General features: G+C 45.3%; 1 protein-coding gene across 2 annotated transcripts; it reads right to left on the reverse strand.

Annotated features, from left to right (window-relative positions):
• Window positions 1–647: 647 nt before the first annotated feature.
• Window positions 648–23,472, reverse strand: TTLL12 (tubulin tyrosine ligase like 12). 2 transcript variants are annotated; one of them, XM_081191686.1, is made up of 14 exons: window positions 23,309–23,472; window positions 15,285–15,460; window positions 14,179–14,377; window positions 13,622–13,781; window positions 12,839–12,972; window positions 10,590–10,666; window positions 8,412–8,528; window positions 8,112–8,306; window positions 5,699–5,810; window positions 4,202–4,353; window positions 4,017–4,098; window positions 2,871–2,939; window positions 2,200–2,338; window positions 648–1,352 (listed from the first exon to the last, which is right to left on the reverse strand). In XM_081191686.1, the coding sequence occupies exons 1-14, from the start codon at window positions 23,426–23,428 to the stop codon at window positions 1,201–1,203; spliced, it is 1,884 nt and encodes a 627-aa protein (XP_081047812.1). In that variant the 5' UTR covers window positions 23,429–23,472; the 3' UTR covers window positions 648–1,200. The 2 variants fall into 2 exon arrangements, with proteins under 2 accessions (XP_081047812.1, XP_081047813.1); XM_081191687.1 differs by lacking the exon at window positions 23,309–23,472 and adding an exon at window positions 22,629–22,790.
• Window positions 23,473–24,168: the final 696 nt, after the last annotated feature.

The following is a 24,168-nucleotide window of genomic DNA, read 5'->3' on the forward strand; positions in this document are numbered from 1 at the left end:
TATTCCCATCTAATGCTGCTTCACAGTAAGTGCTCATGCCAGATGTGGCACTTTTAGAGATGGACAAACAAGACCAGAGCATAGCGATTTGTCAAGGGGCTGAGCTAACAGGCAACCTGATTCTAGCCCTACGTAAAACCAGCGAGACAAGACTGCAAAACTTTTTTTACTTTGCTGCCATACTGGAGACCCCACTGCAGGGAAGAAACCCTGTATTATGGGGGGACATTTTATCTGGCTGGAGTTGTCCAGCTGGCAGAAGATGGGCTGTGTTAAGCAAGAGATGGAAGTCTGTTTGCTGCTTTAAAACACATGTACTCCTGTCACAAGGTGAATTCTTAACAAATATTTTTGAACCACCATCCCTGTTGGCAAAAGCAGTGCTGCAACTCAAATACATTAAGAGCTCATTAAAAGGGAGGGCAGCAGTCAGGCAAAGAATGAACATGTAAAGATGATGCTTGCTTCTTTTTTTAAGGTGTGGGGGGAAGCAGGAGGGGAAGGCCAGTGGCTGAACCATTTTATTTGCTAGAATAAAGAATGGAAATATTGGAAGCGAGCAAGGTTTATGTTGCAAAACAAGGAAGCTGAAGTGACTTCTCAAAGTGAAGACCTGATACACCAAGAAACAAAAATTACAGATGCTCTTGTGTTATTTCAAAGGCAGTTTCTGGTATTTGTGGGGACATAGTTTATTGAAATTCTGCAGGCATAGGAGCCAGCTATGGCTTTCAAATAATTTGCTTCATATTCATTTGTAAAACAAAGCCTTTTAAGATGCGGGAGCACAATGGTCTTAAGAAAAACAATGGCCTCAGTAAATCTGCAGCAAGTTATAAAAACACAAAGGACATAGGGAAAAGCGTACAGATACTTCTTTGTAACCAACAAAATATACCAACTACTGAGAAAAAAATAATAAATTGATACTGCACTTCTGTGAGCATCAGAATGCAATAAAAACATGCACTTTGTGAAAGTGAACTAGCGATAAAGTAACTGAGACAGGCAAGAAAGTAAAAAAGTTTTTTTTTTAAGGCAACCCAGACAACTGCTTACAAGCACATTATATGCATGTTCCACCTGATTGAGTAGATTTCTGTCTTGATTGCTAGTACAGGAAAGATTCTTGCATAAGCAGCTCATAGAACTGAAATTATAAGCATCTCACTGTGAAGCGCAAAATAGCCAAGACAAGCCCTAGACAATGGCAGTCACATGGCAATCCTTGGCTTCGTCCAGGAAGAGGGTGCTGAAGACATCATTGAAGAAAGTTGGGTGATACCTGCAGGCTCTCTCGCAGTCAGGGTTAAAATTCACCTCTAGAATCTGAGGCTGCATAAACCGTTTGCCTAGAAGACAGACAGAGATCACGTAGTTTTACTGAGATACGCATGTTAAACACAAAGAGGCTTCCCCAACATGGAACACACCTTCTCCTCTTACCCTTAGCACTTGCGTAGCATCTTGGACAACTCTCAGAGGACCATTATGAGGAGCCCTCCTGCTGGAGGAAGAGGAGGAGGCCCAAGGGCACCGAGAGATGGGAACTTCTCCAGGTGGCAGGGATGGTGGGTGGTTGCCCAGAGAGGAGGGCCAGGCAGAGAAGGAAAGCTTCCCACCTGCTGCACATCCCAGTTTATTCACTTGCACTCCAGGAGACCCTTTCAGCTGGCAGTGAAGAACTTTTTCAGAATGAACCCCTTTACACACAACGTTTGAAGACTCGCTGCTCTGAAACGCAGCAGTATCTTTCCATTTATAAGTGAAAAGGCCTTTGTCCAAAAAGCGACCCCTTTAAAGGCAATCCCAGGAAGTGCTGGAAAAGGTTCTGCTCTTTAGCTACACCAAAGCTATAATGGCCACTAATAAAAGCAATTAAATCTCTTTTCTGGTTTCCCAAATTTCTGAAGAGCCCTAAAAATACAGTGGTACCTCAGGTTAAGTACTTAATTCATTCCGGAGGTCTGTTCTTAACCTGAAACTGTTCTTAACCTGAAGCATCACTTTAGCTAATGGGGCCTCCTACTGCCACCAGAGCACGATTTCTGTTCTCATCCTGAAGCAAAGTTCTTAACCCGAGGTAATATTTCTGGGTTAGCGGAGTCTGTAACCTGAAGTGTATGTAACCTGAAGCGTCTGTAACCTGAGGTACCACTGTATGCAATACAAAAAGGACAAGATAGAAGGAGAAATTACCGTTGCTGGATGTATCCCACTTAAGCATCAGGTCAATGGCATAAACGGCTCGTGATGATGGATAATCACAGATGCCAAGTGGTGCAGGCTTTGCACAAGCAGCTTGGAACAGTTCAGCAAATGCCTTGAAAATATCGTCCTGGCAACAACAAAAAGTCACATTTACAATAAATGCAGGTGTAAGAGCAGCAAACTTTAACATTATTTCCCGAGGTAATTTGACTGGAGATGGCGGGGAATGAAACCCAGACCTGTTTCACACAAAGCATTAAGGCTCTCGGACTAAGTTGAGACTCCTTCCTTTTGCTCAACTCAAACACTTGTCAAATAATAACAGAAGCATTTGAAAGGGAGGCAGTGATTGAGTAGGCGACCTTACTGATGACTATTCCTGCCAAATTCCTAGCACTAGACACAGGATGCAACCATGTGAAATCTTGAACCACTAATGAAGCCACAGGGGGGAAATAATCTCAGTACGTATAATTAGAACCACCTGTGGCCCATTTTATGGAGTAATGACCTATGTGTGAGAGACATAATCATAGAATCATAGAGTTGGAAGAGACCACAAGGGCCATCGAGTCAATCTATGGCAGAAAAATGAAGCTCTGGTAATTTTTTACCACTGGGAGAAAAAAAATTAAATTACTGAATCACAGGTGCCTTACTTGCACAGATTTCCAAGAATGCTCGGGATACTGTTTCTCAAAGAGAGGGATAAATTCATCATAGTGGATCTGAAAAGGAAGAGACCATTTGGTTAGCAAGGTATTCTTTTAAGCATGATCACGAAACTTTACCAATTTTCACCTCTGTCCTCCTTACAACACCTCTACAAGTTAGGATCCAGTTCTTGCAATTTTACGTCCCATATTTGAAGGCTGCTTTCTCTCCCACACCCCATTCTGAATACTCTTGTCGTAAGAGCCCATAAAACTTAAGTCTCCAAGGGAAACTGTCAGCCTCAGAAGGCGGAGGGTGAACTCCAGAGATGGGGAACCTGCACTCCAACAATATAGGTGCAACGCCCATCACTCTTGTCAACTGGGGCTGATGGGATTTGGAAATCACTTCCCTGGAAATATGGAGGCTCACATAAGGCTCCATTAAATAGGTGAAAAGCAAGGCTGGTGCTTGCATGAAGAAGGGCAAAGTGATTTGCCTCAGGTGCCAGATCCGCCCTGTCATTGTGCCACTACCGGCCTCGCCACGGCTTCACCTGAGCCCTCGCCGCTGCCTCATGGGTGCAGTTGCAGTGGCCGGGTATTGCATTTATAATCCTGCATTTGCTCCAGGCAGCCTATGGGAGTTTCCAGGTGCCCCCGCCCCACAAAAAATTCAAATGTGTTTAGTTAGCTTTGGTAGGGTTGTTGCAGAAGGTGGCTTCAAATTTATCATTACAGTCATACTTTGGTTGTTGACCGGAATCCGTTCCGGAAGTCCATTCAACTTCCGAAAACGTTTGACAACCAAGGTGCAGCTTCTGATTGGCTGCAGGCGCTTCCTGCACGGAATCGGAAGCTGCATTAGATGTTCAGCTTCCAAAGAACATTCGCAAACTGGAACACTCACTTCCGGGGTTACAGCGTTCAGGAGCCGAAACGGACGAGTACCAAGGCGTTCTGGATCCAAGGTACGACTGTAATTTGTTGTTTATTACAATTCTATCCCACCCTTAATTCCCCAAGATGCCCAGGGTGTCAAACAACCATGTAGCCACTGGGCTAAAGGGAGTCAGGGGCTGGTGGGCCACATTTCAACCCATCACACCATCTGGTCCACCAAGCTCTCCTTTTCCTGTATAATTTACTCACCTGTTTTAACGAGACTCCAGAAGCATAGTTCATGACTGTAAAATGCTTCTCATAATCATCCAAGTCATCGAGTGAAAATGCTCTGAAAAGGAAAAATGGATGAAATACAACATTCATTCTTCATAAAATTCAGCAATGCCACAAGTCCAACCCTTCTCAATGCGTGGTAGAAGCTGCCTTCTTACCTATTTGAGAACCGTAGCCAAAACACATCATAAACATACAGTCGGAGTGGCTTAACTGATCGCAACAACACAATGTAACGGATGTCAAATTTAACTAATCCCACATCTTCAAGAAAGAACAACACTGGGTTCTCAATGTACTTGGATACCACCTGAAGACAGAAGAATAAGAAACCCCAGGTCAGACAATTTCAACTTTGTGCTTCAAATATTTGTACCTCTCCTTCTGGCCAATGTTGGACCCTCAAAGCAGCTTAAATTACAAGCCGTGTAAAAAGCTGCAGCACGATTAAGAATAATTGTGAGATCAACCACTAAAAGCAAAGTGAAGGCGCTGCACACACAACAGTGAGAGTATCCAATCTCCCCACCCCACAATGAACCTGCCAAATGTAGACCCGTCTCTTTTCAGGCATAGATGGCTTGTAAATAAAAAAAGAATGTGCTCTCCTTTTTTCAGTTTTGTTTTCCTTTAAGCTGTTGTTCTGCTTTTATCAAAGCAAGCAAAGCATCTGGAAACAGTTGAGGAACAGTTGAGGGAAATGGGTATGTTTAGCCTAGGAGAGAGGAGACTGAGATGAGATATAATAGCCATCTTCAAATATCCAAAGGGCTGTCAAAGGGAAGATGGAGAAAACTTGTATTCTCCTGCTCCGGAGGGTAGGTCTCGAACCCATGGCTTCAAGTTACAAGAAAGGAGATTCTGACTGAAGATCAGGAAGAACTTTCTGACAGCAAGAGCTGTTCAACAGTGGGACATTCTCCCTCGGGAGGTGGTGGACTCTCCTTCCTTGGAGTTTTTCAAGCAGAGGTTGGATGGCCATCTGCCATGGATTCTTGCGATTCCTGCCTTCCAGGAGGTGGGATTGTATGGTCCGGGGGGGGGGGGGGGCTTCCAACTCTACAATTCTATGATTCTATGCTAGAATTTCATGCAGTTTTGACTCAAAAGTGATTTTTTGCACTGCACTTAAAAAGAACTTATGATTCTAAGGAACAAACCGAATATATCACCAAGTATCACCAGAAATTATGAAAACCATTTGATGTAAGATTACCTGGTTGCCTTGGGCTGCAAAAGGGTACCTAGATACTTGAGTTGAAAAAGGTGTGCATTAAAAATTTAATGCTGTAAACTGAATAACCAGTCTAGGAAGAAGGAGCAAAAGACTTCTTGATGTTTATACCTAAGTGGTATCTTACTTCTCAGCAAACAGTGTGGTAGCTAAGGCATAAAGTGGCAATTATCCAATGTTTATTACCGTCAAAAATGTACAGACATATGGGCTGAAAGAAGCCACTGGAAAAACACTTCAAATGTTGTAATGCAATGACCACTGCTAAACATTGCTAAACATTGTATGCAAGTTTAACATGAACAACGAAGATCGCGTCACAGCAAAGACATCGAGAACCTTTCTAAATGTAACAGGAAAACGACAGTGAGATGCTCCAGGGAATAAGAAGCTATGCTACAAAGACCCATTTTGCTCTGACCTTAGGGATGCTCTCTCTCTGCCTGATGATGTTGTTAAGACTCTTTGTGATGTGGGTGTCAAGGCTCCTGGCCAAATTCCACGGTTTGCATATCCAGTGGTTGTCCTCTTCCCTACAGTGGGCCCAAGGAAGGAAGGAAAGAGCAGGCGTTTGTCCATTGCATGTCTGAATGCAAACATTCCCAGGCAAGAATACTCTACCCTGGGCTGCACAACTTGTGATTCACCAAGACAAATGCATGTTCTGCTTAGTCCTCCTCATTCCCTCTTTGATCAAGAGATGCCCAATGGAAGAGGCACAAAGCACAAATGGATGAAAGATGCCCAGCATAAATGGGTTCATCAAGCTATGCAACAGGCATAGCAGGTGGGCTGTGTGGACCACAAGTTAGGCAGCCCTCTTTACACCCAATGATTATATTATATTGGTTTAAACTGAGACTATCATCTGATTTAATTCTCCCTGTGTTAGGTGAATTTGAGCACAGAAATAAATAAAATAACAGTGCTGTTCAACTTCTTATTGTTGGTCCACAGACAGCTTTCCGGGTCATGTGGTCAGCATGACTAAACCACTTCTGGTGCACGGAGGACCATGACGAGTGCCAGAGCACACAGAAACGCCGTTTACCTTCCCACCACAGCACTACCTACTCGCACTGGTTTGCTTTTGAACTGCTAGGTCGGCAGAAGCTGAGACAGAGCAACGGGAACTCACCCTGTTGCGTGGATTCAAACTGCCAACCTTCTGATCGGCAAGCCAAGAGGCTCAGTGATTTAGACCACAGCGCCACCTACTCCTCTTGCTTTTTACTATACATCATACGGAGAATGTGAGGCCATTAAAGTAAGTAACTATAAAAACAAAACTGATCAAATCAATTAGAAGTTTTCAGCCACCACCCTTTTAACAAACAAGCTGAACTGAGATACATCTACACATTGCCAAAATTTATGTGTTTCTCAGCTTAGGGTTTTTTGTTTTGTTTTTAGAGATACTGAAGAAGTATTAATCACAATGCAAACATAAAGGCTACCACTCATGGTTAGGAAAAGGCAGCCACCTTTCCATTACAGGACACTCCTCTACTCTTAGAGCCAGCAATTAAAAGTTGTTCTCCCTAATTAAAACTGGCCCTCTCAAGTAACTAAGTACTAAAAGCTTTCGTTCAGGAGTACGAAGGGAAGGTCACTTTCCCCTTTCTGGTGCCACATTTCTTTGAGGGTGGATCTGCATGCCAGCAACAGATGAGGCCAGAGGAAAGCAGTGAGTGGAGGGGGGTTCATTCCACCTCTTACTTCTCCCTCACCCCCAGTTACGTGATTCCCACAGGGGTGACCCAGAGAGCCAGAGCAGACAAAGAGGGTGGAATTCCACTATAAAGGTAAAGGGACCCCTGACCATTAGGTCCAGTCGTGACCAACTCTGGGGTTGCGGCACTCATCTCACTTTAGTGGTCGAGGGAGCCAGCTGGTACTGGTCATGTGGCCAGCATGACTAAGCTGCTTCTGGCGAACCAGAGCAGCGCACGGAAACGCTGGTTACTACTACTACTACTAATAAATTTTATTTATACCCTGCCCTCCCCAGCCAGAGCTCAGGGCAGCTAACACCAATAAAATCACAGTAAAAACATAATAGGAATTTATTTTTTAAAAAATACAGGTTAAAATGCAATTTAAAGTGCAACCTCATTTTAAAATAGTTGGTAAATCAAGACCCTAAGGGGAGGGAAACATAAGGGTCGGACTGAGTCCAAACCAAAGACCAGGTGGAATAGCTCTGTCTTGCAGGCCCTGCGGAAAGATGTCAAGTCCCACAGGGCCCTAGTCTCTTGTGACAGAGCGTTCCACCAGATCGGGGCCAGTGCTGAAAAGGCCCTGGCCCTAGTTGAAACCAATCTAACCTCCTTGAGACTCGGGACCTCCAAAGTGTTGTTATTTGTGGACCTTAAGGCCCTCCGTGGGGCATACCAAGAGAGGCGGTCCCGTAGGTACGTGGGTCCTAGGCCGCATAGGGCTTTAAAGGTCAAAATCAGCACCTTAAACCTGACCCTATACTCCACTGGGAGCCAGTGCAGTTGGTAAAGCACTGGATAGATGTGATCTATCCACCTGCCAGGACACCTGCCAGAGCAGTACCTATTTATCTACTTGCACTTTGTGCTTTCGAAGTGCTAGGTTGGCAGGAGCTGGGACCAAACAACGGGAGCTCACCCCGTCTCAGGGATCTGAACCGCCGACCACCTGATTGGCAAGCCCTAGGCTCTGTGGTCTAACCCACAGCGCCGCCCTTGGGATTCCACCATAGTTTCCACTATTTCAGCCACTATTGCACTTTATCTTTATAAAATTAGGGATACTGACTACAGATGCAAATTGTTATTTCTGTGCAAGAAGCGAGTTGGACTCACCTCCTTTCGCGCTGCTTAAAGTAACTGATGAACTGTGGTAATTCTGTATGAAGATTAAAGGTGCGGGGCAGCCATTTTGGCCCCCCTGAGCCCCCAATGCGCCTTGAGATTGATGCCAGACAATCCTTCACGGTCAAGAGGTTCTCGCAAGGAAACTGATTCAGCATCACGTGAGGCCTTTCCTCACTCAGTTTCCTGCAAGACAAGGGATGCATTTAAAAACAGAGAGCTGCGCAGCCGAATATACACATATTGAACAGGTAAGAAAAATTGTTACTTGCAGGGAAATAGCTGTGTAACCTGAAATCTTTGAAGTGAGAGAAGTTGTAGAGAATGTCAGCTTCTTGCTCAGAGTCCGTAAATTCAAAACGGGGGTGAGTCAGATTCTGAAGGACCTGTTGGAGGTCTGTGTAAACTCTGGTTTAAAAAAAAGGGGGGGGGGAGGAAGAAAATATATGAAAGAAGCTCTCAGGAGGGAGGCATATGGAGACTCTAATAAATAGCGGTGTTGAAGTTCCTGAGAAGTATTGCATTGGCACTAGGGAAAGGGCCACACTTGTGAGACTTTTCAGCCCCCACACATCCTGCAACCCAAGCCAGGTACCCCTTCTTGTCTTTTCTAGACAATTATAGAAACATATTTATTGACACAGCTATATGCCAACCTTTATCATTATGAGAATCAAATGCACAATACTATCAATTTAAAACAGCAATAAAAAATCACCAGTATCCATACATATACATACATACATACATACATACACACACACAAACACGATTTCAAAATTCACCATCACCCTACCTGGATGCAAAACCCACAGTAAGGGGTAGAGACTAACCAAAATGTCACAAAAGAGCGAACGAGCTTTTGTGTTCCCTGGAACTCTTTATTAGGCAAGATGTTAAACCAATTTTAAAAAGTAGGGGCATAATATGTGCTGGGATAATATGAAAGCAACAACACCTGCCAGTTGTACCTAGATAATACCGTTCAAAAAAATTCTTATCCAAAAGGTAGCTGCTTATTTAAATAAACCTAAAAGTCACTTTTGGAATTGCTGAGTTTGGAACCAAGAATTGAGGCCCCAGTAAGATGTAAGTACCACCTTCATTGAATAGCAGAAATATGTTACTGGAAATTTAACATGAGATCACATTGCTCACAATATCACATCATCAAAACAAGGAAAGTTCACTAGATTTTCTACTTGCTCTTAGCCAAAACAGTAAACTAGTGTGCCTGTCATGTTAAGCAATAGTCTGTTTTAAACATGACTTTACCATGAATGTGTTGTCCCCCAAGTGTTCATTATAGCACAATAAGAAACCATGGCCTATTTCTGTTTCCCCTCTTGGGGTTTGTTACAAACAAACTTAACTTTGGACAATATGACAAACCATGGGGGCGGGGGAAGCTGCCCAAGGGCCTGGGAAGCATGTACACAAATGTACCTGTGGGAGGGGGGGTTGTTTTTGTTGTTTTGGTTTAATTATTTACTTGTGTTTTATCTTGCATTTTATTCTGTGAAGCACCCAGGGGTCGTTTGATGAAGGGTGGTATATAAATAAAATAACATAAAATAAAATAAAATGCCATTGTTGAAAATAAATTATGACTTAGTGCAATGTGCAAATAGGTCTCTAGTCTATTTAGAAGAATACAGTCATGCCTCTATAAAAATCTTTCCATTAAAACCTAAAAACCTGTACTCAGTCTTTGAAAAACACACATGCATATAGGCAAACACACTTTTTTCCTCAAAATGTACAAGAATGCCTGTGAGATGGAGAGAAGAGAGATGGATTTGCATTAACTCAATCTAGCACATACCACTTAACAGCTGTGGAATAGGGAATACAGATTTCCAAACAGAGTGAAGGAAAAAGACATTCTGGCATGCTACAACAGCGGCTTGCTAGGCCACTATCCAAACATACTATATTTCTACTTAGCAGCAAACACCCATAGCTGTGTATTCAAAAAACCTGCTCTCTCATTGTTGCTGTTTTTTCAGTTAACTAGGAAGCAAAACATTGGCAACCCTCCTGCAGAACAAACACACCGAACTTTGCAGGCTTAGTAATGTTTTCCTTTCTCTGCAATGACTCATCTTCTCCCTTGTTTTTACTGCAAGAATTAAAATGGTTCTCTTGCTAGTACACTATTCCTTACTGCTATAGCCTCTCTTTAAAATGCATTAGCTTCTTGTTATTATTCTCCCCAGGGTTGGACATGAAGATTCAAATTAACAACCTATAATCTCTACAATTTCACACAAACTCATCCACTACAATTATTTGAAAGCAACATTATTCCTCTCTTTTCTGCATCACATTGAACTTCTCCTATATAAGCAGCAGAATCCAGAGCTAAATGTCACAGTATACAATAAATGGAGCTAACTCTCCACTGCTGAAAAACCACTCACAGAAGTCATACGTTTGTTGCAAAACACACCATTTGGAAATACGTACTTGAAGATTTTGTTTTTGTCATAAACAGGAAGCTTTATTGGAATAGGAAGTGTCTCCTTGTTCTCACTTAAGATGGCCTAAAACAGAAAACACCACCAGTGTTATGAAGATAATTTATACTGTAGAAGACACTACAGTTTCAATTGTGGTGAGGACAATTTGCAGGCTGATTCTCACATATATGCGTTGACTCAGAAAGTAAGTCCTACTGAAATGCAGCAAAGCGCAGAAGTCAGAAAACCCAATTAAAGATCAATTTTGACATAACACCTCAGTTAAATTCCTTGTTCATCTAGTTCTGCTCTCACTCAATTCACCCTCTTCCAACTCTATCAAGCTGTATAAAAACCCGTCAGACAAATTTTGCTTGGATTATTTAGCAGTTTGGTGCTGGAGGAGACCCTTGAGAGTCCCATGGACTGTAAGAAGATCAAACCTATCCATTCTGAAGGAAATCAGCCCTGAGTGCTCACTGGAAGGACAGATCCTGAAGCTGAGGCTCTAATACTCTGGCCACCTCATGAGAAGAGAAGACTCCCTGGAAAAGACCCTGATGTTGGGAAAGATGGAGGGCACAAGGAGAAGGGGACAACAGAGGACGAGATGGTTGGACAGCGTTCTCGAAGCTACTAACATGAGCTTGATTTATTATAATAAATCTAGGCACCCTCTATGGCAGGAATACTGGGGTGGTGAACCTGCGGCCCTCCAGATGTTGCTGAACATCTGTCATCCCCGACTCTTGTTTGCGGCTGATGGAAGCTGGAGCTCAACCACTCTGGGGGGCCACAGGTGCCTCACCCCAGTCCTAGGGAGAAAGGACGTCAGCATTTTGTGATTTAAATGCTGAGTATTAAATAACAATTAGTCAATAACAACTTCAGAACCCTTCTGGGATTGGTCCAAGTAGGGAAACCACACATTTGAATGCTTTCTCATGTAAATGTCTCCCTGCACATGGATAACTAGCAGAATAAAGAATGAATACTAAACCAGACATTATCTCAGACCTGCGCTAGTTTTCAATGAGCACCGAGGACACTGTGTGTGGAGTCAACACACAAATGCAACCCTACACCAGCTGTCTGAAGTATATCATCCCAGCAGCTATTCCCCCCCCCCCAAGCGTTTTTCTGAACCTATAAAGCTGTTACACCTATAATGCTAGCGGTCTCCGAACAATGGTTGGGAGAGTGAGTGTTCTGCAAATCCTCTCCCTTCTGTAGTTTGCACTGAGTATGGCGCAACAACGTACACAACTGGATTAGCACCAGTGGAGATGCAATTTATTTATTATTCCTTTATTAAATTTACCACCCGCCTTTCCTTTTAAAAGAGACAAGAAGGCAAACACCTCTGTAATTAAAAACACACACACACACAAAATAAAATAAAAACACATTCAAAGTATTAGAAGGGATCTAAAAACAACACAGGGCAAGAAAATACCTAAAACAAATTTAAGAACAGATGCAAACAAACCGCACGTCTGCATAACGCTACGTCATATAAGTCCGTGAAGAATGGGACGAGTGAGCCCCCCACCTCTTAACTTGTCAGTTTGCATTTCTTAGTACAGAAAGTATTGATCTGATGTGTAGAGACCTTTCCTGTTCTGATTAGTTCAAGAGGGTTATATAGAAGGTTTCTTCTCTTTGTGAAAGAAAGTTTTCTTTCTATGTGAAAGAAACAGGAAGGAGGTTTCTGTTTGGGTTATTTCTGCTGGGAAGCTGAGTACAGCTGGTTTAAGCAGGCTTTGTTATCCTTTCTGTCAAGGTCGTGCTGCCTATAACAGTCAGGCCAGGAGGAGTCTGGGTCTCTCTCTCTTTATCTCTCTTTGTTCTTGTGTTCTGTTTTTTTGTATGCTAGTGTTAAGGTTTAGTCTTGTTATAAGTTTGTAAGTTTTATTGTAAGTGCTGCAACTGGATTTCTTTATTCTGGATTTGTGACCATTATGCTCATTTGGCTTCAGTAGCAAGTAAAAGCTCTGATGGATGAAGTACAATTGCCTCTGGTCTATTTTTCTGAATCTCTGCTACGTGTTTAAGTTTTTTCCTGCTCCCCCCTTCATGGCCGATATAACTATGGTCAGGAGACTGGCCTTAGTCCCCAGTATTTTAATTTTACTTCTGGTGAGTAGTAATGGAGCCTATGTGTATAACAGATAAGTGCAGAAATAGTTGATACCGATAGCAAGTTACAGTAGTTCTCTGTAACAAACCAATCTGGTTAAAGATAAAAAATTGTACCTGGTAGTGATCATCTGATGGCTCTGCAGTAAAAGAGTTGATCTCCAAAACATCATTGGGTAGCCATGGCAACAGCCGACACCTCCTGATTAAGCGATCAGTTTCCCCATAGGCAAAGTCACGGGTCACTTCCTCTGCAAGAAAATGAAAAGTTGTAGGTATTTTTGTACACTTGTTATCAACTCAGCGTCGTCAATATGAATATGCAATAGCTATGCATAAACGGAGATTATTAAAAGTTGCAGAAAATGTCCATACATTTAAAACAAACAAAAAATCACAACACAGCCTCGACTACTAATTCACCCGTCCTCTGAAACAGTCACTGGGCCAATGTAGGCTTGATTTGGCTTGCAGGACTGCTTTCCCCAAGTCAGGGCCACCTGCTGAAATCATCAACTGATCAATACTGATAGGAAACTCTGCTGGTATCAACTACACTAGGGAGTTCCCAATCAGCAGCTCCCCAAGAAAAGCAGCTCCCTTCCAAAAGGGAGCCTACGAGTCCCATTTTTGGCAGGGATCTTCTTCCGTAACCCAGCCTGAAGTTCCTTTGAAGTTGGGTCACCTGAAGTCATGGTAATGTTACGAAACTGAGAGTTGGGTAGCTGCACCGATAAGTGGTCCATGGGGAAGCTCAGGATTTGGCACAGTCGCCGGATCCTTTTCATCACCCTCTGCTCTTAAAAAACAACAACGCAGAAGCGTCTTGCACGGAAGTCTTATAGGCAAAGAGAACACTGACTTACCCAGATAGCACACCTAGTGGACAGATACACTTACCTCCGGTCTCAAGGTCCCTTAAGGGCCAGAGAACCGTATAAGCAATTTGTTGCCGCATGTAAAATAAGGGGGCTGTTGCAAAAGTGGGCTCATCTGAATGCTGGATTCGGGATCCAAATTCATCCATAATGTACCATACAGGGACCTTCTCCTCTGCAGTCTGCACAAGAACAACAAACTCAGTCATGTGTTATAAAAATGACTGTAACATCTGACTTTGGGGGGTGTTTCTGCAGGACTGCTGCTCGACTCCTTGGCAGTTACGCTATGGAGTCTCACAGGCTCTGTTGTTGCCCCATGTTATTTATATCTACATGAAAGGCTGAGTGAGGTTGTTCAGAGGTTTGGGGTGGGGTGTCTTTAATAAGCAGATGATACCCAACTAGTTCTCCATTTCAACAAATTAAGCAGAAGCAGAAAGTGCTAAATCTGTGCCTGTGATGTCAAGTGTCATTCATTTGCACCCGGGAAATGCTTTTAAAAGCTTGTTCTTCACAATCTCTTAATTTTATAGCTAGACCCCCGTGTGAGTTTCAGCTTTCCTACTACGGCCATACCCCATGTGACAGCTGATAGGTCTGGTTGTATTTCCACATTTCCTCCAAGACCTGAGCGACAGCTCTCTCATCCGGCACTTCTCCATGGAAGTCTATTCCCATCAGGTTGGCCATTCTGTGAAGCAGACCAGGGACCTGCAGAAGCTGCTGGCGGGCATGTTCAACGCGGTATGTCCAGGCATGGTCAATGAGAAAAATGCTTTGAAGGCAAGACAGGCCAGGTTAAGAGCAAAACACAGAACACAGGTACACATGATGATGCGGGCAGTTCATGATGATGACTATAGACAAGACATTCTAAAACTCTGCCCTAATAACAGTCCAAATTAAAACTGCTGACGCCATGGTCACCTCTTACTGCAACTACTGCCACCTCCCCCCTCTCCCATTCCACCTTGCCATCTTTGATGCCATCAGTGCTCTCCTGCCAAAACCATTCATCTCTCTTGCTGCTTTGGCCATAAAACATTCATCCGTAACTCTCCTGTCTGCTGCCGGATCCTGACAGGCGTCTTATATTTACCTTCAAAACCCTCCATGGCCTCTTGTATCCCAATATAGCCTTATCTGTGCGCTTTGGCTTCCCAAAAATAACCTCTCTCCTTTCTCCCTTCCTGCTACATATGCTTAGAACTGCCTTCCAGAATACCCGAAGGCACCTCTTTTTCTTCCATCAAATCTCTCCTCAAAACCGACCTTCTCCGTAGATCCTTCAGAACCATCCCAGGATCCCCCATACTGTAACTAACTCCAAGCACACGTAACTAAATAACTGCACGATCTACCTGTGCGCCTTCTGTTGCCTCTTCTTGCTCTGCTGTCTTGCTTGTGTTACTCCAAGGAATGCATATATCAGGCATAGGCAAACTCGGCCCTCCAGATGTTTTTGGCCTACAACTCTCACGTTCCCTAGCTAGCAGGACCAGTGGTCAGGGATGATGGGAGTTGTAGTTCCAAAACATCTGGAGGGTCGAGTTTGCCTATGCCTGGCATATATTGTAAGCCCTTCAGGGCAGGGACCTATCTTCTCATACTTTGTAAAGCTCATTAGCATAAGGGCACCCTGCAAACACAACATTCAGATCTGATTCAGAATAATGACTCACCTGTTAGAATTTGCCGCCTGAAGTCCCATTTCGTTTGTCACTATCACTTTGTAGCAGAGTTCATTTCCAGGATTTGAATTCTTTTTTAGTTCTCCCTCAAGTTCTTCATCGCCGTCATCTTCCTCTTCCACCTCCTCCACTTGCATTATCCCAAAATACTCTCCAGCATCAAACACCTGAAATTGTAAACAAGGATGAAGGGGCAAAGCCTTAAACTAGACCCAACGGACTGAGCATGGCATTTAAAAAAACGCTTTGAAAGTTAAGCATCAAGTAGGAGTTCACCACTATATAAGTCCAGTGAACGACATAGTACAGTGAGTTTAAGTCTGTAAGCGGAGAGACGCCTGTATTTGGGAATGTATTTCACTACCCCATAGTAAGGATGGTCAGTATCCTTATCTGTACATTGCAGGTGGTGCTGAGAAAATAATGGCTCCAGAGATCAGGGTTCAGAGATTTGCTCACTCCTGTTCTTTGGGGCTAAACACTTGTTCCTTTCAAGCATATTTAACCTAGCCCTTTTATTTTTTTAAAAAAGAGCTGTTTTGGGTGGTGTGGATTTAGAATGGAGAATCAGGGGAAGCAAGAGGTACTTAAACCTGCTCTTACTTGTCCTTTCTCTGCTCCAAATCATCCCTTCACAACATTCAAAAAGTTCTGTTGGAGCCTTGGTAAAGGTGGAGAAGCAACTGCCAGGTGAATGGCAAGAACCCTTTCCATCCCACTTCCTTCGTCCAAAAGTGGCTATTGGGGCTTAGAGAACGGTTTCGGCCATTTACATGCAACTTGCATGGTCCTTATTTAATATACCACACCAACACTGAATACACAAGCGCTTGTCATAGATATTAGTGAGGCAGCACATGGTTAGCACCTAGAACTTGTCACAAATCTCTGAAAACACTGTTTTTTAAAAATAATACTAATTTTGTTCACACCTCAACAGCAGGAAGTTTCAGCTGTGTTATTCAATATTTATTATCTCTGCCATTTAGTTCACTCTCCAATGGCTGAGAAGTGATCTCATCCACAATGGCACGAGAATATCACTTTTAACTCCAATAGGAAATGAAAAACATACATGCAGAAGACACGAAAACACATTCATTTGTGCCACCTTCCCATCAGCCTTGAATTCACTTACAGCTCTCAGGTTGCAAATCAAGTGTCAACCTGCAGACCAACTTAGTAATCCACCATAAAAGAGGAAGCCAAGCAATAAAACCAAAGTGCTGGCATGTAACAGAAAACTAAGAAAATAACCTGATTACTCAGAAGGGCTGCAGCAATCTGTGGATTGGTCAATTAACAGGGCAGCATTTTTTTAAAAAAGTTAAAACGTGTTTTATTACAAAAAACTATGGCCAGCAGTCACATTAGAATGGTCTTTCTCAAGGATTCACCGATTATAGCTGGCCTTAGCAGAAAACCTGGTCACTTGGTTCCTGGTGCTAGCTCAAGAAGTGGGATTGTGTCCCTGACATTGCACCGTGCTTCCAATATGGCAAAGTACTCTTCTTGCTTTTCAGAACTACCATTTTGATCATATGAAACTAACCCTCATGCAAACAGTCCTACTGTTCAGATATATACACTTAATGGGAAGGTCAAAAATGATTCTCAGCAGTTTAAAGGGGATGCGCTATTCTCAAACCAGCTGTCACCCCAGAAGCAACTTACTATTGTTGAATTGTTTAGAAAGAGTTGGCATTGGATTGCAAAAGCATTTTTTTAGGGGGAAAAAATGCAATGGTAAAAACATGCCAAAGAATAGAAAATAAGGATACATATGCAGTGACATCCACATTTTTTGTTTTGCATCTTTATTTGAAAGGTTTCCCTTGGCTGACTGCAAGTGTGTGCCCCCTCCCGAATTTTTAAAAGGAAGTTAAATCTACCACAGAGCAGTGATTTTCAAACCGTGTCCCGTGTTCCCTAGAAGCTATTGGGTATTTTTCAGTGAAAAGATCAGGAAAACCTTAGCTGCCCCTATCTGAAAATCATCTTGTCCTTTATTTCCAATTCCCAGATACAGTGTAAAGCTGCAGAGAGTATCAGAAACATTCTGGAGCAATGTCTAACTGGCATGCCCAGTGCCCCATGTAAACTGAGCGCTCAACTCCAACATTCCCACCAAAAATCAGCTGCAATACTGAGCAGTTCCTTAAACTTGTCAAGGTAGAAATGCTGAAAACAAAACACCATTGTCTTGAGTCTTGCACTCTGGAGGAAGTTTTCCTTTCACTGTACAGTGGTGCCCCGCAAGACGGAAAACTCGCTAGACGAAAGAGTTTTCCATTTTGGAGGTGCTTCGCAAAACGAATCTCCTATGGGCTTGCTTCGCAAGATGAAAATGTCTTGCGAGTTCCTGCGGGGTTTTTTTCCTCCCCCCCTTTTTCTAAGCCACTAAGCCGCTTATCAGCTGATCCGATAAGCCGCTAAAAGCCGCTAAAAGCCGCTAATAGCGCTAATCCGCTAATCCGTCAAAGGGCTTGCTTTGCAAGATGAAAAAACCGCTAGACAAAGAGAATCACAGAACGGATTCTTTTCGTCTTGCGAGGCACCACTGTATTTGGAGAGGCAGAAGGTAAATTCTGTTGGACACGGAGCAATTTAAAAAGCAAGCTAGGCCACTACAGAACTATGAAAGTGTCAAACTGCTCTTCTGAAGTCATCGCAGCAAGATGGAAAGGTCCACAGGTTATAAACGAAGTGAAAAACATTAACTCATGGAGCAGAAAAAAATCACTGCTCAGATTTGCTTTTACAAGTACAGACAAAAAGGTATTTATATAAGCTATGCATGGCAATGACACACACTGGGATAAAGCAGGAAATAACTGAATGGGGAATGAGGGAAAGCCAGAAAAGCAAATTAAGAACCTAAGCCTACAACAAACATGTTTTTCATTCTTGTTTCACTGGGGGCGGTACAGGAACTGGGTGGGGCAGGTTATCCAAAGTAGCTCACATTTCATGTATTATTATTCATTCATGTGTGAATTGCCTTCCACATATATATCCCAAGGTGATTAACAAACATGCCCTTAAAAACAACTAAAATATAGTACTTGTTAAAACAGGACAAGAACAACCAAGTATAGGTTAAAAACAAAAGCAGAATCCATGGGTTGTACCCAGAACAGAATTTCCTATGCCCTCTCAGATCTGTTATGAGGCTTCAACCACCCCGAGCATTTGGGGGGGGGGCAGTCCTGTTGCACTGGCAGAGGTCCCTGCAAACTGGGACAACTAGTAGATATAACGTCATACTTTCTTCTTCTGCTGCTAAGGGGGCAACACAGCCTACATGGACTATACAGTATTGCCCCCCCCTATACAAACTTCATGATCTCTTTACAGGGGCGCCGACTTATAAAAAATATTGGGGGGGCCCATACCGGGGTCCTGCCGCTGGTTCGCTCGGGTAGCCGGGAGAACGCAGTTCGAGGTGGCGGTGTTGGGGAGAGACCCTCGCTCAGGGCGCCACTAGACTTGGCGGCCGGCGGCCTATCTGGGGGGTTTTGGAGCGTATTTCGGCGGAGCGATTGGGGAGGAGGGGGCTTGTTGCCGGATTCTTCAGCTGGGCCGGAGATCCGCTGCTGGGGGGTCCCTGGGCCGAGTTGTGAGCACGGCCTGCTGAAGGGAGATCCAGCCGATTGCGCGACGGGGACGGCCGGGGCTCTCCGGCTAGGGCGCGCGGCTGGCTGGCTGGCGAGGGAGCAGGTGGGGAGGAGGCGGGGGTCCTCACTCTCTTAGGAAACGCACCCGCGCGCCCGATTGCCACGAAGTCCGAAGGGTGCGTGTGTGGAATTAAAAAGCAAAAACGAGATACGGGCAGGGCAGGCAAAGAGTTTTCTGCAAGAGGATGGAGGGCAGGTTGAAGAGAAAATCACTCAGGATGAGACAGTCAAATCAGCCATGATAAAATGGGCTCAGGATATTGGGTATAACATCATGTTTGAGGACTGGGAAAGGTTATGGACCACCGGAATGAAATTCACGGCATGTAATGCCTTGAAGGAAAATATTATGAAAATGATTTATAGGTGGTACATGACCCCAGTCAAGCTTGCAAAAATATATCACCTGTCTGATAATAAATGTTGGAAATGTAAGGAGGCTGAAGGGACATTCTTTCACCTCTGGTGGACTTGTCCAAAAGTGAAGGCCTTCTGGGAAATGATCTATAATGAGTTAAAAAAGGTATTTAAGTATACCTTTCCCAAGAAACCAGAGGCCTTCCTCTTGGGCATTGTTGGCCAGAAAGTGTTAAAGAAGGATAGAACTTTCTTTATGTATGCAACTACAGCAGCAAGAATACTTATCGCAAAATATTGGAAGACACAAGATTTGCCCACACTGGAAGAGTGGCAGACGCAATTGATGGACTACATGGAACTGGCTGAAATGACTGGCAGAATCCGAGATTTGGGAGAAGAAACAACGGAAGAGGACTGGAAAAAATTTAAGGACTATTTACAAAAACAATATAAGTTGTATGAATGTTAAAAATTTACACGATTCGGAAACTATAGCTTCAGCAATTAGATTTGGGAAACAGGAAATTATATTTTAAGTAAGAAAAGGTCAAAATCTAAGGTAATACTATGTTTAATTTAAGATATAAGTAACTGATGAAAAGTATGTTAAATTTAGAGGTATAGTATTTGAAAAGTACAAAATAAGGTACGAAACAAGGTAATAATTTGCTGATATCTTTATTATAAAGAATGCAGGGTAAGGGAGATGCGAGGAAGTCCAGTTAGTTATATAAAAAATGTGTTGAATGGTTGGTTTTCTTTTCTTCTTTTTCTTTTTTTCTTTTTCTTGTTCTTTTACTTTTTTCTTCAGTGTATGTTTCTAACTTTGTATTTGAAACCTTAATAAAATATTTATAAAAAAAGAAGAAGAGAAAATCCTTTCGCTTTTCTGGGGCTCAGGGAAGTCTCAAAGCCGGAGGTTGGGGAAGGGACCCCCTTTGCTCTGCCCTCTTCTCCCGTCTTAGATTTGCATGGGGGTCCCCGCCCGAGCTTGCCTGGCCACCGGGCCACACAAGGGCCGCGCTCTACGCGGCACACCTTGCTAGCCGCGCAGCTGTCCTCCGCGGCTGCGGAGCGGCCCTGCGCCGGTGCCCAGCCCCTCTGGGCGCCCGCTGCGCTGCCAATGACAAGCGGGCGACGTCGCGGGCGGGGAAGGCGTCGCTTTCTTTCCCGATCCTGCATCCTCCCAGTCTTCCAGCCCTTTTTTGGGTTGGAAGCTCGTCTCGTTCGCCCTTCTCCTTTCTTCACCCTGCGCGCAATTTTCCTCCCTCGTCTCCCTCCCCATTTCTCCTTCCTTCCTGACTGACTGACTGACGGGCTTGGGCTCGGGCTCAGGCTCCGGGTCGGGCTCGGGCTCAGGCTCGGGCTCCGGGTCGGGCTCGGGCTCCGGGTCGGGCTCGGGCTCAGGCTCGGGCTCGGGCAGCCACAGCGTCGGCGGTGTTGGCGATCGGCGGCGCGGGGGGATGGCCCTCCCGGGGGAGCCGGCGCTGTTCAATGGGGTTGCCAAGGAGACAGGCCGGCCGCCCTCCTCCCCCGGCCCGGCGCCCCCCGCCGCGCCGGTGCCCGTTATCGAGCTGGTGCGCGCCGGGCGCCCTATAAAAGCCGCGGACGCGCCCACCGCCGCCCGAGATTATTGGGGGGGCTGAGCCCCCCCAAACGAATTTTTGAGGGGGCTCGGGCCCCCTCAAGCCCCATGGAGTCGGCGCCAATGTCTCTTTATATAAAATGGATCTTAAAAGAACTCAGACTAATAAATTCATTCCAGTCTCAGTGACAGAGCAGCAATAGCCCACAGTCAATTCAGACGTCACGTCAAACCACAATCAACATAAGCCACAGCTTTCTAAATTGCTTCATTCCGATTCATGCTTTAGCCATGTAGCTCTAGGGTGGCAAGCCATTGTTGACACTCAGGCAAGTGGGTACGCAATGGCAGCCTAATCTACCTTAACCATGGTTGATGGCAGGGATTGTCAAATTAACAGCCATGGTCACCTACTCACTCACAGTGGCCTTTCCTGGTGCCCTGCCTGCTGAAATTTGGCAAGAAAGATGCGTTCATTCTACTGTAGCCAATAGCACAGGATGACAGTTTCTCCAGTTTGCAAATGTGTCCACAGGTCCCCAAAGGCTGGCAATCCCTGGCTGATTGCACGTCTTAACTGAGACAATGCCAAAATGCTGGATGTTCAGTATTGCACTTACCGCTTGATTTCAAAACACGGTAGTGTTTGAAAGAATTGTTAACTGTGAAAGTAGAGAGTCGAACAAGTTTTCTGCAGATGGGATTTAAAATTCTTTGTCACGTCTGCTCTTGGACTAGTTTCTTGCTCATTCTCCCTCCAATTTCACATGTTTTGCACAAGAACAATTGCTTTGTACTTCCAAACAGAGCTGCTGAACACCACTATATTTTTATCATAATTACCTAAAGCCTTTACAATGCGGTTAAAAAACATGGACATCACTTGTCCATAAACACAGGTATCAAGTTTCTATTCCACTGCCAACATGATTCCTAACTGGAATTAATGCCTCCTCTTTGTTCCTTTCATCAGTTCCGTCAAAGAGACATACATCTAAACACAGTATTTAGAACCAGGAAACAAAATTAAGCCACCTCCACACAAAAAAACACAAGCCACTTTCAAAACAGCCCCCCCCCAAGTTAATTACCAATAACGGCTCAAAAAACTTGGTAGGGAATCTCACCCCTTCATCAAACTCACTTTCAACTCTCAGTCTTCTTTTGAAAGCCAGAAAGGGCAAGATCAAACAAGCCTTCGATTCTAAAACCAATCACCAAGGAAGCAACACAACAACACTCACCTAAGATCCTATTGAATGCAATGGGTCTTACAACTAGGGGGCACGGTTAGCATTTCAGCCCAAAGCATCCTCCCTTAAAGGTAAAGGGACCCCTGACCATTAGGTCCAGTCATGGCAGACTCTGGGGTTGCAGCGCTCATCTCGCTTTATTGGCCGAGGGAGCCGGCGTACAGCTTCCGGGTCATGTGGCCAGCATGACTAAGCCACTTCTGGTGAACCAGAGCAGCGCACGGAAACGCCGTTTACCTTCCCACCGGAGCGGTACCTATTTATCTACTTGCACTGATGTGCTTTCGAACTGCTAGGTTGGCAGGAGCTGGGACCGAGCAATGGGAGCTCACCCCGTCACAGGGATTCGAACCGCCGACCTTCTGATCGGCAAGTCCTAGGCTCTGTGGTTTAACCCACAGCGCCACCTGCGTCCCCATCCTCCCTTAGAAGTAACCAATTTCAAATCAATTATGCTTACTCCCAAAATCTGGCTTAGTCGTCCACCATGATCCTTTAGGCTGAAGCAGTCGCAAGTGAGAGAAACAGGTCCTCCTCAAATTACTCCCAGCTAAGCAACTCCCCTATGAAGAAAGGTTGCAGGATTCAGTGCCAGATTTAGGGTGGTGCAGTTGGTTTCCCTCTGTATTTATGCAGGTACATGTACCTACTGAGAAAACCCATAAAAGGAAACTGTACCAAAAGGAATTATTGTGAAAATAAAATTAAAAAATGCGGGGGGGGGGAGAGTGGCCGGATTTTGTCTTTGCTGAGGGTGCCATATTCCCAAAATCTGGCTGTGCAGCGTTTCGGACTTTTTAGTTACAGAGAAAGTGAGCCAGAGGCTCCATGATAGAAGTTCACAAAACCATGCAGGGCGTGGGGAGAGAGGATGGGAACATCGCTTTCCTCCCTGTCTCGGGTCATGCAATGAAGCAGCTCGGCCGGACTATGGACACGGCGAGGCCCACTGGGGCGGCGTGGAAGGGCTGCCGGGGGCGCGGAGCCGCGCGGGCCCGGCCCGGCCTGCCGCCTTGGATGCGGGCTCAGCTCCTGCGCGGAAAGGGCACCGTGGGCCGGATCCAGCCTCCGCCCCAGGAGGACCCCCCAGGCTGCGCCAAAGCCTTCCCGGCGCGCGCTTCCCCCGCCCGCGGCGCCCACCTCGCTCTCCAGTTTGCGCCACAGGCTCTGCCAGTAGCGGGGCGGCACCGCCGAGGCGCGCAGCGCCGGCCCGTGCAGGGACACGAACGCCTTGTAGTCGTCGGCGCAGTCGCCCTCCATGCTGCTAAGGCGGCGGCTCCGTCTCCTCCTCCTCCTCCTCCGGGCGCAGCCCTTCCTTCCGCCAGGCCGGCTGGGCGGGCGGGCGGGCGGGCGCGCCGCTCTTAAAGGGCCCCGGCGGAGGCGGCGGCTTCCTTGGGCTGCGCGCCAGCGAAGGGCGCGGGCGAAAGCCGGAGCGCAGCAACGGGGCGCGCTTCTTCCGCGGGTGGGAGGTTCGCCCCCGGTTCCCCCCCCCGGCGAGCCCGAAAGGCAGTCCCGTCCGGGCGCCGCCAAGAGAAGGGCAGCGTCGGAAGAGACCCGCCTCCCGCCGCCTGACTCACCTGCAGCCGAGTCCGGGCATCGCTCCCCAGAGCCAGCGAAGTGATGGGCATAAGCCTGGCCCGAGTGGAGCTTTAAAGCAGAAGCACGGTCTCCTCCAACAGGCGGCAGCGGGCAGCTGTCTTTGCCCCTTCTGACAAACCCTGACTGGGAGAAAATAGATGCTCATTTCAGGGTTTTATTGCGGCCATTGAGCCCTGCCAGCAGGGAAGTCCGAATGCAACATGTCAGTCAGAGAGTAAGAGAACTCTGAAGGATGTGGGTTTTGCTCACAAGGAAAGGGGCTTTCTGTTGCCAGTGATTACTTCTAGCAGTGAAATTATAAATCCCAGATCGTATAGAATCAGAGAACGGGCAAACAGCTCTTACCATCAGAATGTTGCAGATAGGTAGCCGTGTTGGTCTGCCATAGTCAAAATAAAAAA

This window comes from Podarcis bocagei, assembly GCF_964188305.1.
Source record: "Podarcis bocagei genome assembly, chromosome: 4".
Lineage (NCBI taxonomy): Eukaryota > Metazoa > Chordata > Lepidosauria > Squamata > Lacertidae > Podarcis > Podarcis bocagei.

Coding starts and splice junctions, on each gene's coding strand:
- TTLL12 (XM_081191686.1), bottom strand. CDS start 23,428: ATGGAGGGCGACTGCGCCGACGACTACAAGGCGTTCGTGTCCCTGCAC. Junction 5,811..8,111: donor TTTAAGCAGCGCGAAAGGAG/GTGAGTCCAACT, acceptor GGCCCACTGTAG/GGAAGAGGACAACCACTGGA. Junction 2,940..4,016: donor CTGGAGTCTCGTTAAAACAG/GTGAGTAAATTA, acceptor CTTCCTTTTCAG/ATCCACTATGATGAATTTAT.